General features: G+C 38.5%; 2 protein-coding genes across 8 annotated transcripts in view; both read right to left on the bottom strand.

Annotated features, from left to right (window-relative positions):
• The window catches only part of LOC128421604 (solute carrier family 23 member 1-like), a 76,727-nt gene extending 71,722 nt beyond the window's left edge, over window positions 1-5,005 (bottom strand). Inside the window, exon 1 of the mRNA XM_053404582.1 lies at window positions 4,919-5,005. The gene's annotated coding sequence lies outside the window, so the exon portion shown is untranslated. The remainder of the gene's footprint in view (window positions 1-4,918) is intronic.
• The window catches only part of CNOT4 (CCR4-NOT transcription complex subunit 4), a 53,803-nt gene that overhangs the window by 14,906 nt on the left and 25,524 nt on the right, over window positions 1-13,373 (bottom strand). For 4 of the 7 annotated variants that reach the window (XM_053404574.1, XM_053404575.1, XM_053404577.1 and 1 more), the window contains exons 8-10: window positions 6,918-6,975; window positions 6,406-6,655; window positions 4,919-5,416 (exon numbers count right to left, since the gene is read on the bottom strand). In XM_053404574.1, coding sequence (XP_053260549.1) covers window positions 4,919-5,416; window positions 6,406-6,655; window positions 6,918-6,975 — 806 coding nt within the window. Of the gene's footprint in view, window positions 1-4,918; window positions 5,417-6,405; window positions 6,656-6,917; window positions 6,976-11,306; window positions 11,463-13,373 lie in introns of all 7 variants that reach the window. The other 3 variants (XM_053404572.1, XM_053404576.1, XM_053404573.1) reach the window with 1 other exon arrangement.

Here is a 13,373-nt window from a genome sequence, read left to right as displayed (position 1 = left end):
TACAAACTGACAAAACAAAACACCCAATACTTCCTTTAGTCATTCCTTTGGAAGAAAAGCTGCACTCAAGAACAATAAGGAAGTCGCATCATATTCTACATGAGGAGCTCCATAGGGTTGAGTTGCAAGACTGATGCCATTTAATTATCTTCTGAAGCAGTCCACACATTTCACAAAAGTCAATGATGATACAACACTGGAAGAGCCTAGAAACATAATGGGCTAATTTTCTGGGAAGGTGGTGCCAAAGGTTGTGGCAGAGCAACTCCCAAGTATTTCTGAATGATACTGATTATCTGGATTCACTTCAATGTGTCCCCTGCTTCTAAGACTGAATTGTCCTGATTTATGGTCTTTATCAAGAGAAGGACAGAGAAGTGTGACCCTTATTACTCTTACTAGATCTCTCCATGGCTTTGACACCATTGAGCAGGATGAGTATCAAAAGGCATTATATCACAATGGTTTCGTTCCTACCTGCATGGTCAAATCCAGAAATGAACTGGGGAGTGGGGGGAGAGCGACTTTGGCCTCCTAGCACTTATGCAATAGGATTCCACCAGGCACTGCTTTGCCCCTGGAGGGCAGGGTTTGCATTCAGAGCCAGTGTGGTGTAGTGGTTAAGAGCGGTAGACTCGTAGTCTCGGGAACCGGGTCCGTGTCTCCGCTCCTCCACATGCAGCTGCTGGGTGACCTTGGGCTAGTCACACTTCTCTGAAGTCTCTCAGCCCCACTCACCTCACAGAGTGTTTGTTGTGGGGGAGGAAGGGAAAGGAGAATGTTAGCTGCTTTGAGACTCCTTAGGGTAGCGATAAAGCGGGATATCAAATCCAAACTCCTCCTCTTCTTCTTCCCTTTGATGGAGCAGGCACATAGACTGGAGGGACAGCTGAATACATCTTTGTCAACCAAAGTCTAGGTTTCCTTTTTTGCTTGGAGGGCTTTTTACCAGCTTCACCCAGTCAGCTACAGCCATATCTGGATGGGGATAACCTGGCCATAATAGACCATGCACTCAAGACTAGATTACTGAAATGCATTCTATGTGGGGCCACCCTTGGGATTGATCCAGAAGCTCCAGCTGGGGCAGAATACAGCACCTAAGATAGTTGATGTGAAGAGATGGTGGGCAACATGTAATACTGCTGCTAAAATATCTGCTCTGGCTGCCCATGTTACAGGGCAAGGCTCAAGCCTCATATTAATATAGAAGGCCCTGAACAACTTGGATTCTGAGTACTTTAAGGGCTGCCTGAGTTCTTATATGCCAGTTTGATCATTGAGATCTGGAGGAATGATGTTAGTTGTCCCCCATGTTTCAATAGTCCGACTGCTTTTCATGAGACGTTGGGTATCTAGTGCTGTTGGTCCCCCACTGGAGAATTCTCTTCCAGCAGATGTGGCAGGCATCCTCACTTCTAAGATTCAGACATCTCTTGAAGATTTTTATGTGTTGCCAGTCCTATTCAATGGTTTACACTTTTAAGATGAGGCAGTCATTTTTACAAATATTCTGTATTGCTGTTAATTGTATTTTATCTCTTTTGTAGATCCTCTTGTACACCGCACTGAAATTTTGCATGTGAGTGGTATATAAATATTTTAAATAAATAAAATTAATATGTAATGTAACAACATTGAGTCCACTAGCACATACTATGCAACTTGCCAACATAAAATTCAACAGCAAATTCAAAAAAATTCCTTCTTTCTGCATATTGACCCTGAATTAGCAAGTAAAATTCCCACACTAATATAAAAAACCCTTGCAACTCTTAATTATATTATGACTTAATTTAGATAACATATTCAGTGTATTTGGCCTTGTAATCAAGTTTAGCACTGCTGAAAACAGTATTTTCACTGGGAAATACTGTTCCTATGATTTAAAAAGAAGTCAATAATTACTAAAATATTTGTTAAACTATCTGAAGATAGCTTTCTCACATTGATGGCTAAGTCAGTGAAGCCTGACGCCCACCATTTGTAAATAAAAGCTATAGTTTAGTTTAAAAAGTAAGTACCTCAAAGACCAATCTAAAAGCCAAGAAAGATTTTTCATCCAATAAGAAAGGTGCAAAATTCAGGAGAAGGGCAAAGCAAAAAATATTTCATGCATATTATGCCTCAGAAAGGTAGAAGCTCTGTCAGAGATGACATAATTATTTAAGGACATCTGTCTTCTCCTAAAATGGGGTGCATAAATGGAAAATAGGCACATACATCATAAAGCCAAGACATTTCTTCAAGAGTGTCAAGGGGAAGGTTAATACAATATGCAGAAAGTTAAGATATTGAAAGCTGCTAGAATGCTCATTAGAGACAATGTTTTCAGCATCAAAATACCCATAACCTAGCAAGGAATGGTAACTAATCACAACCTCCAAGTTGCCTTAGCAATTACTACACTTAACTGGAAATTCCAGGCTTTTCATTTTTTGATGAACTTTTCACATGCACGCAGAAAGAGATTAATGCTTTTCAGCACAAGCTTTTTATGCCATACAACCAACTTGCCTGTCCCTGGTACAACTTACTGCAGAAGCTTTATACTTCATAATATTAGTTGCATTGTTTTAGTCTTCTAGCGTCCCTAAAGCAACTATGACCACTACTACGATAAAGAGCTACAAAGATCTATTTTTGAATCAAGCCTCTGAATAGCACAGGCTAAGAATCTAAGTAAGTAAATTAGCAAACACTGTTTTCTGTAGGTTGTGTTCAGAGTTCCTAAAGAGTTTGTGTGGTGTAGTCAAAGCATTGCAGTAGGTTCAAATCCTTACTCATCTGTGAAGCTCACTAGACCAGTCTTTCTCAGCCCACAGAGTTGTTGCAAGGAAAAACATGGGAGTGAAAGAAACAAATTTTACAAGTAGCATAATGTTTACTAAATCAAAGGGGGAGGAAACATATTTCATTCAACTACACTACAACACTCTACTTCAGAATATACCACGTATTTAGAAGGTGGTTTTGACTCATTGTTCTCAAACTTTTTTCTCAGGACCACAACTTTCAAAATAAAAATTTGCTCACGCCACACTGATTTTTTTTATTGATAAGAAATAAATTGGAGAACAAAAAGAAACAACTCCTGGCAGTGCTTGATTTTGAAAAGGTATCTATCCATATTCTGCAAATAAATAAATAAATGATACTATACTCCACGATACTACACTGAAATGGTTAAGTGTTTCTTTGATTGCCCTTGAATCTTCCTACAACCCTTGCCATCTTCTCTGGCCACACCAGTGTAATGTGCCACACCCTTTGAGAACCACCACTCTAGAGTTCTCTTCTACTGAAGAGAAGGAAATGGATAGGCCAGAGTTTTTCAGGCTAGGCCAGAGTTCAGAGACTTCACACATTCAAACATCATTTCCACACTAACACACCTGATTGTTAAGTTCAGTGATAGCCCCTTTTATCTAATGGAATATGAATGGGAGAGCCCTTAGCAGACATCTTTTCTGGGCCACATGGAGAATCTGAAATGCTTCTCTGCATGTTTTTATATCCTGACATAATTACTAGCTTTTTCCATTTTCAAACTATATATCTAAGCCAGAGCCAAAGCTAAGACTAAAGTGCCAAAGAAATGCTTTTGTAACCAGAATGAAAAGACAGGTGTTGTGACCATGTTACAGATTTTATGATAAACTGCAAATCCTCTGGATTCCCAAAATACTAACATAAGCAGTCACTATCAGTAAGAAATGGATGGTATATAAATGTTTTAAGTGAATCATAATAAGAATAGGGGAAAAAACAATAATTTATCAGTAGCCAAGAAAAATAAAGCACAGGAAAACTAGTTTACAGAAATAAAAATGTGCTATTACTGAACAATACTATCCACACTGTTTAAAGATGTAAACCCAAAACATCCCAAGGAAAAGACCACTGCAAATTATGATGGAAGGAACAGGTTACTTGAAGTTTGCTCTAAAATTCCAAAAGGTATTATCGTGAAGTGATGCTTGCTATGCCACAAAGTCTTGTGTGTGTCAGCTACGAAGTACACTCTCTTCCAGCGGGAAACAATAATGCCAGCTGGAGTGAAATGTTACAAAAATGAAGGGCAAGGGATTAAAGTGAATGGTAAAGGTGTCAGATGGCTTCATATACGGAATTATAAAGAATATTTTTTGCACAATTTTAAATTCGCTGGCTCATCAATGTAAGATTTCAGATACAATTGAAGATACTAGAGTACAAATGGCAATGGAGAGAAAAGATATAGCTATTGCATTGGCAGCACACTGGCTGATAAATTCCCTCCCCAGTGAAGTTCATCTGGTGCCTACATTGTTGTTTTTCAGACATCCGGTTGGGGCATTTTCATTCTCTCAGGCATTTTAAATTATTAAAAAAGAAAGATTTCAGTGAAAAGGAAACTGAATTTTAATCACTGTAACGGAGTTATCCATTCTGCTGACTTTGGAAAGTGCAAGTACCCCGGGATATATACTGTATAAAAGCAGAATACAAAAACTTCAAAAAATAAATAAAAAATAGCTTTTTCCTGCCATATATGCCAAGCATCATGAACCGGGACTGAAGGATTCATTTTTTTAAAAAAAGTTAAAATGTAATCTACTTATGCAATTAAGTAAACTATATATTTAAAATAAAGATCAACTCTACAGCATGATCAAGACTGTCAATGTAAATCATAAAATCACTTTTGAAATAAGGATGATTGGACATACGATACTCCACTTTCCTTATAAAGCTCATTATAAGGCTAAATTCCAAGCTAAACATTTCATTTTCAAAATGCATAAAAACACATTTCCATCATGATAGTTACATTATCAATTCCAGTACCAAATACCATCAACCCCTTCTCGCTACTCTGATTTAGAGAAGCTGAAGGCATGAACAAGGCTCACTGATGCTTTCTCAGCGCACTTACCTGCTATAGGGATCCCTCCTAGACCTGTGCTGTGCTGTGGTGGGAGGTTTAAGTCCAAGAAATTACTATTTGAAGGGGGATTTGCTGTGTGGTTCAAGTGCATGATGTTATTGCGTGGGAAGGCCATCCAAGGATAGCGAGCGGCTTGGCCTGGAAAACTGAAGGAGTTGTAAACTGCTCGATGCTGTTGAAATTGCGGGAACCTCTGTGGCAAGACTGAAAATGTGCTATTGAGAGAGTTGGCATTTGCGGGCGCAGCAGGATGCAGAAATCCAGAGCCTGACCCTTTGGCGGTTGTAGTGTGTGGGGAAGGGTTCTGGAGAGACGTGGGCGAGAGGGAGGGTTGGTCTTGGACCGACAGTTCCTTCTCGATCAGGTCTGCTAAGGCTTTGCGGGTGATATCAAAGGGATCAAACCCCAAGTCATCTTCTTGCTGTTTGGAAGAACCAAATCCAAACGCCGCTTGCCAGTCTGTAGACGAGGATACTGGGATGGTTTCTGTGGGATTTAAAACAGGTTATTAAAGACAAAGTTGCATTTTCCCCAGCTTAATATGAGTCAAAATACTGACCGATTTCCCTTTCCAATAATTGGTTATTCTCATTCCTATGGCAGTTTCCCCCAGCCTGGTACCCTCCAGATGTTTTGGATTCTAATTCCCATTGGTCCTTGGAGTTGTAGTCCAAAATATCTGGAGAGTAACAGGTTGGGGAATCCTATTCTAGGGGCAACTGGTTTTTAGATTAAAGCTCACAATATCCTTTATGTTCTAATGGTGTACAGTTACCAAGAAAGCAACTTTCTTTATCTTTGCGTTTTTCTTCCCTATAGTTCTAAACTGATCCTCTACTTGAGAATTTCGCATTTCTGTTTCACCTGAAAAGCTGCTCCCGAAGGTAACAAGCCCCTTCAGAAAACTGAGGTGGAGGCTGTGTGGGCCTACTAGGGAAGTTGCTGAAAAATCTGGCAGAAGCACCTCATGGTTTTCAAGATCCAACCCTAGGAATTTCCCATCCACCTTCTGCAACACATTACAGTAGCACTGCTTCGTCTTTTAAATGTAAGAAACCACTCTTTCCACTGCATATATTCCTTGCTAGAGGCTAGATAATTCTAGAGATGTCCTACATGAAGGAACTTGATTGAGAAGAACTGTTCAGTTACTAATGAAAATGTCTCACCGCTTGTAATTTTAAGCAAAATGTTCTTATTGGTCTCATTGCTCATTAGCATACAAGCACAAAGTATGATTTATGTAAGGTTTTCTTTATTTATTTTGAATCTTTATTTTGAATCTATATTTCCACCATCTATGAAAAAGGTAAAGCACTTTACAAAATAATAATTGTGACATATTCACAAGTTCTTTAAATTGGAGCAGTACTGAGCAGCACAATCAAGTTCATGCTAAACTGTAAGTAAATACAAGAGCCTGAAGTTATTATTTCAAGCTATTGTGTGCATGGGTTGTTTAACTAATACTATACCTGATGTGAAGAGGCTCTGTGGCTCTGGTGCCATCGGCCAGTCATTTGAAGTCTGTGGGGAACTGGGAAATGGAGGGAGTCCACTTGGAATAGGGTTGGGGTGCCGGAAGTTGTCTGAGAAGAGAGACTGTGACTCTGTTATAGCCCCTTCAAAGGGAGACCGTGCACTGTGATTGGATGAACTGATGGGGATGACTGAATTGGATTTTGATAAGCCGGGTGGTGGTGAAGGTGTGTCACTATTTGATATCTAAAAGAAAAAGAACACAGTTTTACAATCGTATAGTAAAAACAGTTCCTTCTTTTAACAACCATTTGGTCATTTCCAAATAACATGTGCTTTTACAGCTACTATGAAGTTTTAATCAAGCAACCATCTTATGCAACTGATAGGCAGGAAGGTATATTTAAGATTATGGCAAATAAATATTTCAACACACAATATAGTCCTTTTGCAAATATAAGGGTATGCAGTTGACAAGAGTTAAGAAGTGTTGGTTCTCAAATCTTACCTGCTGCGAGTTATCACAGTTTCCTATACTGAGAGAATCTGAAGGTTTGTCGATAGTGCTAGAGAGAAAGAAAAACTATTAGGCAAATGTAAAAGATACAGCCTGATGGCCTGAAACTGTAGGAATAAATTTAAAAAATAATTTTGGAAAACCTAGTTCATGGAGATAACTGACAACATGCTGATTAGCTCCATCTTGCATATTCTGCTTGTTCATTGTTACTCAGTGTAACCTCACAGCAATCAAAGTTTGTCCATTGCCCCTACTATCAGCCCCCAACATTAAACTGGTGTTCATGAAGCAGGCTCCATACCTATTTATAAGAGCTTTGTGCTCAACTTGAAATTGATGGAGCCCAGAGGACTCCCCAATTTAGATTTCAGTACACCGAGTTGTAAAGAGAGGAGAGACATGAAAGAAAGAGAAGAGGCAAAAGGAATAAAGGTAAAATAGAAAGTGAATGAACCAATAAAACTATTCACCACAGCAGAAAAGCTCACTTCTCCTTTGTGCTGCTTCAGTTTCAAGACAATAGGAATGCTGTCACAACCTCTCACTTAAACACAACAGGAGACAAAACTGAAGCTCCAGCCGCTCATGCATCCACTCACCCAAAATTAGAACAGCAGAGCAACAGGAAGAGCCAGGAAAGGACAAGACAAAACTTGGAATAAGATCAGCAATTTCAAAAACCATGAAAAGATGAGTTGAAGGAATGGTGACAGCAGGACAAGGAGAGATACCAGATCAGGTGCTGTCAAAAGCTAAGTGAGCGAAGGGGATCAGGCCAGGCATGCATGATGGAAGGTGCACTGGCTGGGTTCAGGCTGCAAATGTATGCTAGCACAACCTGCAGTATTAAGTAAGGCTAACATTTGAGACACTAGAAGAAACCAAGATGCTAGAAAATGAATTGGCTGATATGGCAGTTCAACTGGAAAATAATATACTGCCACCATCTTGTTGGCAAACCCAGCAGGTGTTGCAGTAAGCTACTGGACATCAACTGATGGAGAAATGCAAATATTCAGAAAATATCTGCAGAATTATTAAAAATTGAATTACCAAACATGCAGAAGAGCAAGTCAGGCTGAAGCAAAAGCAGCATGGCTTCCACAAGGGTATGTCCTGTCTCACCAACCCATTAAAGTTCTTCGAGGGTGTCAACAAGCATGTAAGTAAAGGTATCCAAGTTGACATTGCATACTTGAGACTGTCAAAAAGCTTTTGATAAATTCTCTCACCAAAAGAACCTAGAACAAGTTTAGCACTCATAGGAAAAGAAGACAGGTCCTCTTATGGATGAGCAACTGGTTAAGTAACAGAAAGCAGGAATAAATAGACAGTTCTTCCTCTATAGGGAATGCAAAAATCAGTACTGTAACCAGTGCTTTTTAACTTGTTCATAAATGACCTGGAGTTAGGGGCAAGTACAGAAGTAACCTGGTTTGCTGATGACACTAAGTTGTCCAGAGTATTAAAAACTAAGAAATTGCAGGGAGATCCAAAAAGGTATATTGAAACTAGGTGAATGGGCATTAAAATGGGAAATGTAGTTTGATGTGAGCAAGTGTAAAGTGATGCATAGTGGAGCAAAAACCCCTAACTTTACATATACACTCATGGGGTCCAAACTGGTTGTGACTGATCAGGAAGGAGATCTTGGGGTCAAACTGGATAGCTCAATTAAGATGTCAACCAAGTGAGCATCTATTAAAATAGTCATATATAAAACAATAAATATATTTTCTTTTTCTGCACTAAACATAAAAATTTCAAACACCCTAAAACGTATGAGTGTTAAGCAAAGACATTTGAATAAATTACAATATTTGACAAAGCAAGACCAATTTCCTTTCCTTTTTTCTCAAACATGTTAGTTTTGCCACAAGTGCATATTCCCACACTTGCTCTATCCAATCTCCTGCATATGGTATACTTTGCAGCCTCCAGTCCTTTGTGCAAAGTGCTCTGGCTGCAGACACCATAATTCCTTATGCAACTGAATGACAAAGTAATCCTAACAGTTTAAAAGGTAACAAAGAAAAAAGAGGGAGCGTCAAGCAGGTAAGTAAATCATTTGCTGATTTTATCTCAGCCACTGACTGTAAATGAGCAGAATCACTTCCTGCTTTTAAGATTGATACTTGTGAGGTGTGACCCTGAATTTAGTGATCTATTCAAAGCTATACTGGTCATTCCCAAATTCTTCCTACAATAAAGTCTAATTCTAAGCACATAGACATATGTCTGTTTTCACATGTCTGTGGATGATATAGGACTGGATAAACAAGACTATATACAGTCTCATCTGAATCAATTACAGAAGCAGGAAGTCAACACAAGAAAGTATTCTAAAAAGAATTTATGTTTGTTAAGTCATACAAACTCAAAAATCAAATGACCACTATACTCCAGCTATAGCCTACATTTTAGAGGTTTTGGCAGAACACAACTCTTTCAATATCTGTTGAATTATCTTAAGTCCACAGGCAAAGAGGGAAATGTATAAATGTGTATATTACATTGTTTCAGCCCACTTAACACTATGTAAATTTTTAAGCAAAGCATGGAGTAAAACTAGGTGAAACAGATTGTTTTTTTCTTTGTGTAAAACTATTTAACACTCATAATGAACTGAAACTTTTAAATTAATTATTCAAACGCAAAACTTATTTCTTAATTCTTTTCTCATTATTATAAATATTGCAGTTTTTCAGTCCTGCGGCCAGAAACACAGCTGTTTCATAGAAGTTGTCAGATGTTCAAAACACCTTTACAAATAAATAGGCTTGAGTTCTTGTTAAGTCTGTGATAGCATGCCTCTGAAAATCTTGATATCTGGATTAGACCTATGATCCACTTAGAGGAAGAGCTGAATATGGTTTCAAGTACCAAATCATCCCATTTTAGGCATAAGACTAGCCACAGGCGAAGGCTGGAACCAAACGATTCTTAAGGTAAGAGTAAAAAGCTCTTCCACTCACGGAGGAAAGGTTGACAATTTTTTATTTCAACTGTAGTCCTTTTGTGCCATGTTAAATCTTGCTCTGAAATGTTTTCTAACCTTCAGGAGTGGTTGTGGGATGGTGGAGGAGGAAGATGAGACAGTAGTGGGGAAAGATGAGAAAGTCCTATTCATTGTGTGGACCTTTGGATCCTGGTCAGCTGAACCAGTACTACAGATGTGTAGAACATTTTCAGATCATTTTTTCAGGCTCATAACTAAACAAGAGCCTAAGAGATGCTTAGTTTCATACAAAGCATTACTACAACATTTCAATAGTGCTGTGGTAATCCACAATGGAATATCTAAAGCAGATCACATTCTTCTCAGCAGGACAGCTTCAAAATTAGGTAATGGGATGTTTTTCTAAATAGGAACGCTCTTCTATTGACATTCTACTTCCAAAAGTGTTGATGTCTGCAATGATTTCTAGTGATGAAGTCTGAAATATTAGGTCAAGGTGCAAGGTATTCAGTGAGTTACCCTATTTCCTAATAAGTTTCTTAGGCCCAGTTCAGTGAGTTACCCTATTTCCTAATAAGCTTCTTAGGCCCAGCTCATACATTACTGGTGCAACATGGAAGTAACCTCCTGTGTTCTGGTGCCTCATTAACACTAGAACACTAGAACAAGAAACAACGGAGTCAGGCAACTTATATGGCCACTTTCCCCCACCTCAACCTATTACAGGTGGGAAACTAGAGCCTAAGAAAGCAGTTTCCACACTGCAACAGTACACATCACTATTCCCAATTCAAAAGCATAATATGCTGTGCTATGCAACTGTGCTATGCAACCTGCATTTTGAATCCAACTTGTTAAAAGCCCCACAATGAAGCTTATGATGCAAGGGACATATTGCAGTATTAAACACAAATTCAAGTAGTCTTAGTAGTCTAAAGGGAGAGGAAAGCTGATGGATCTCAATCCAGTGCCATACTTGCTTAACAAAATGCCTGGATGAAGAGTGTCTGCCAACTGAGATCAGAGTATTCAAGACAATTAACTAAATGACTCTTACCTAAAAGATGAGAGTTCCTACTAAGCAACTTTTTCTCTTAAAGAACATTAAAAATTGTTTGCTGAAGTGAGGTATGTAGTTTGCTAGAACACAGACGCAGAAGGAAACTTGTTTCAAAATGCCTTGCCTTTTCCACAACCCTTACCTTTTAAAATCATCTTCTGGCCTAGACACAGACTTCTCCTGAACAAACTGCCCATTGCAAAATAATGTGCAGTCCCCCCACCTAGGCATCACCTAGTGGTTCAGGCCAACCATTTTAACTTGAATCCAGCTCTCTTGACAGAGGCTAGAGAATCATCCCTCCACATCAGTGAGAGAGAAAGAAAGCTAACTAAAGTATAAAAGGCAGCACAATTACCCGAAATCTGAATCTGGACCATCTGGAGTCATGTGTTCTGAGTCTGTGCCATTTTCTAAAATAGGAGGCGTTTTCCTGTGTTCCATAGTTAAGCCGTTGACTGATTTACTTGAACTCTGTAATGATGGCCAGGCATCTTTGTTATTACTGTTGGGTCTGGAAAGAGGTGAAAGTAAAAGAGAGTTCAAGTTATGTAGAAAATCTTAATAGTGAAACACTGGGAAAATTATTCCTCATGCCATATACTGTGCAGAGGAATATGGAGGTCTTCAACAGAAAAGTTAGTGTCTGCTATTAAGACTGTAGAAAGAAACTGTTTTCTTGCACCAGGCAGGCTGTTTACACTTATACTTGTTGTTTTTTAATTAGGTGAATCCCACCAAGACATGTGGTCCTTAAACTGTTCTTTCATCCCAACATTCTCCACTTTTATGAGTAATCTTATCCCTACCCTTCATATGCTATATCCATGCTTTGTCCTTGAGGATTTTCCCCATGTGACCGGCATTATACACTTCTGAAATATCACTGTACCAGTTCTAAGTTACCCAATTTGTCTCGTTTCAAGTATTTATTCCCAAAGTTTCAAAACCCAGGCTAATATAAGCATTGATCACTAAATAAGGTTCTTTTGGTGTGTAAAGTTATTTGAGAGGATGAATAAAGGTAAACTGAAGCAGGGAATCACATCTTTAAACAGACATTCCCTGCTGGGTTTTGTATGTATATGCAAATAAATATTAATTTTTATCATCAACATAATTATAAATGTTTCTTTCTCCTAATTAGTCCTTCAGTTTCACCCTATTTTTGAAATCACCATCCCAGCAAGGAATAAAGGATATTTAGAACTGTAACTTATGTTTAAAGACCTGTGCTCTTTTCAAAATGTGTATCTTGTCTTGCCATTCATTCCTTGAAATGCAATAAATTTATGAGTTCTCAAAATGAATGTGGAACAGACACACCCTGCTCTTTAAAACCAAGCGTCACTGATCTAACTAACAAAAATTGATTGCATTTTCAATTTTTATATTGATTCCTCATCTTTCCATGCATTTCTGGATTGGTTCCATAAAGCAGACACTACAAGAAGGTAAATATGGCACTGTCAGTTCCATTTATCAAGTTGAAAATTAGTCTGCCATGTAATTCTTATCTGCTTGCCTACCGTGTTCTAAAGTTTACACCCACATAAAAGTTGCTTGTCTACATCTCTTCCAGATTTGAATGCTGGTAACTGATGAGTAAAGTCACAACGTGGCTACTTCTCTGTCAGCATTTCAAGTTACTGCCCACAAGAACTGTATGAAATCAGAAAGCAGTGGGAATCGCAGCCTTTTCTCTGGACCAATAGAAGTTAAGTTTGAGCAGAAAAAATAATAATAAAGAACTCATGAAAGAAAATCTTCATGAAGTATACAGCAGATGCATTTTCTGTTTTGACTGCAGAACCAACTTATTTGCCACTTAGATGACACTTGTTTCAGGAACAAAGCTGAACTCTATGCTTAAGAACTTAGATTCACAGCAAAGAGTGGCAAAAAACATCAAAACAGATGACAAGAGGATAGAAGGAACCTAACATTTATTCAGTTTCTTCAGCTTTCAAGCTTACTGGGATCTTATAAAATAAATCACGGGAGATGTAAGACTGCTGAGACAGCACAGACAATTCAGAATGAACCAGTAGGAAGTAAGCTTATTTCTACTTTGTTTTATGGACCAGATAGAATGGTCATGCATACCCAATCTACCTTGGGTCTTTTTGTAAGAATGGTAATTAAGTTCTTGAGAAATCCCTACTGCAGAGACTGGACAGAGCCAAATTTATAGCCATTTCTAAAGACATTGTCTTCTTGCTGTTTCTTCTTGCCTTATGATGTGACTCCATCAGATCAGACCACACTGTGAGAAAACATGACTTGACTCTTGCATGTTTGGTTTATTTCTTTTGATGCTCTTGAAGAAACAGTATTTCTCTCGCAAAGCTCACACTAATACAACAGCCAAGAGAGTAAGAAGGTATCATTATCCATATGAGAGGCTGGCACATGACAAAACTGA

Source organism: Podarcis raffonei, chromosome 10 (assembly GCF_027172205.1).
Source record: "Podarcis raffonei isolate rPodRaf1 chromosome 10, rPodRaf1.pri, whole genome shotgun sequence".
NCBI classification, from domain to species: Eukaryota; Metazoa; Chordata; class Lepidosauria; order Squamata; family Lacertidae; genus Podarcis; species Podarcis raffonei.
Note: the sequence above shows the minus strand (reverse complement) of the source record. Positions and strands in the feature narration are given on the sequence as shown.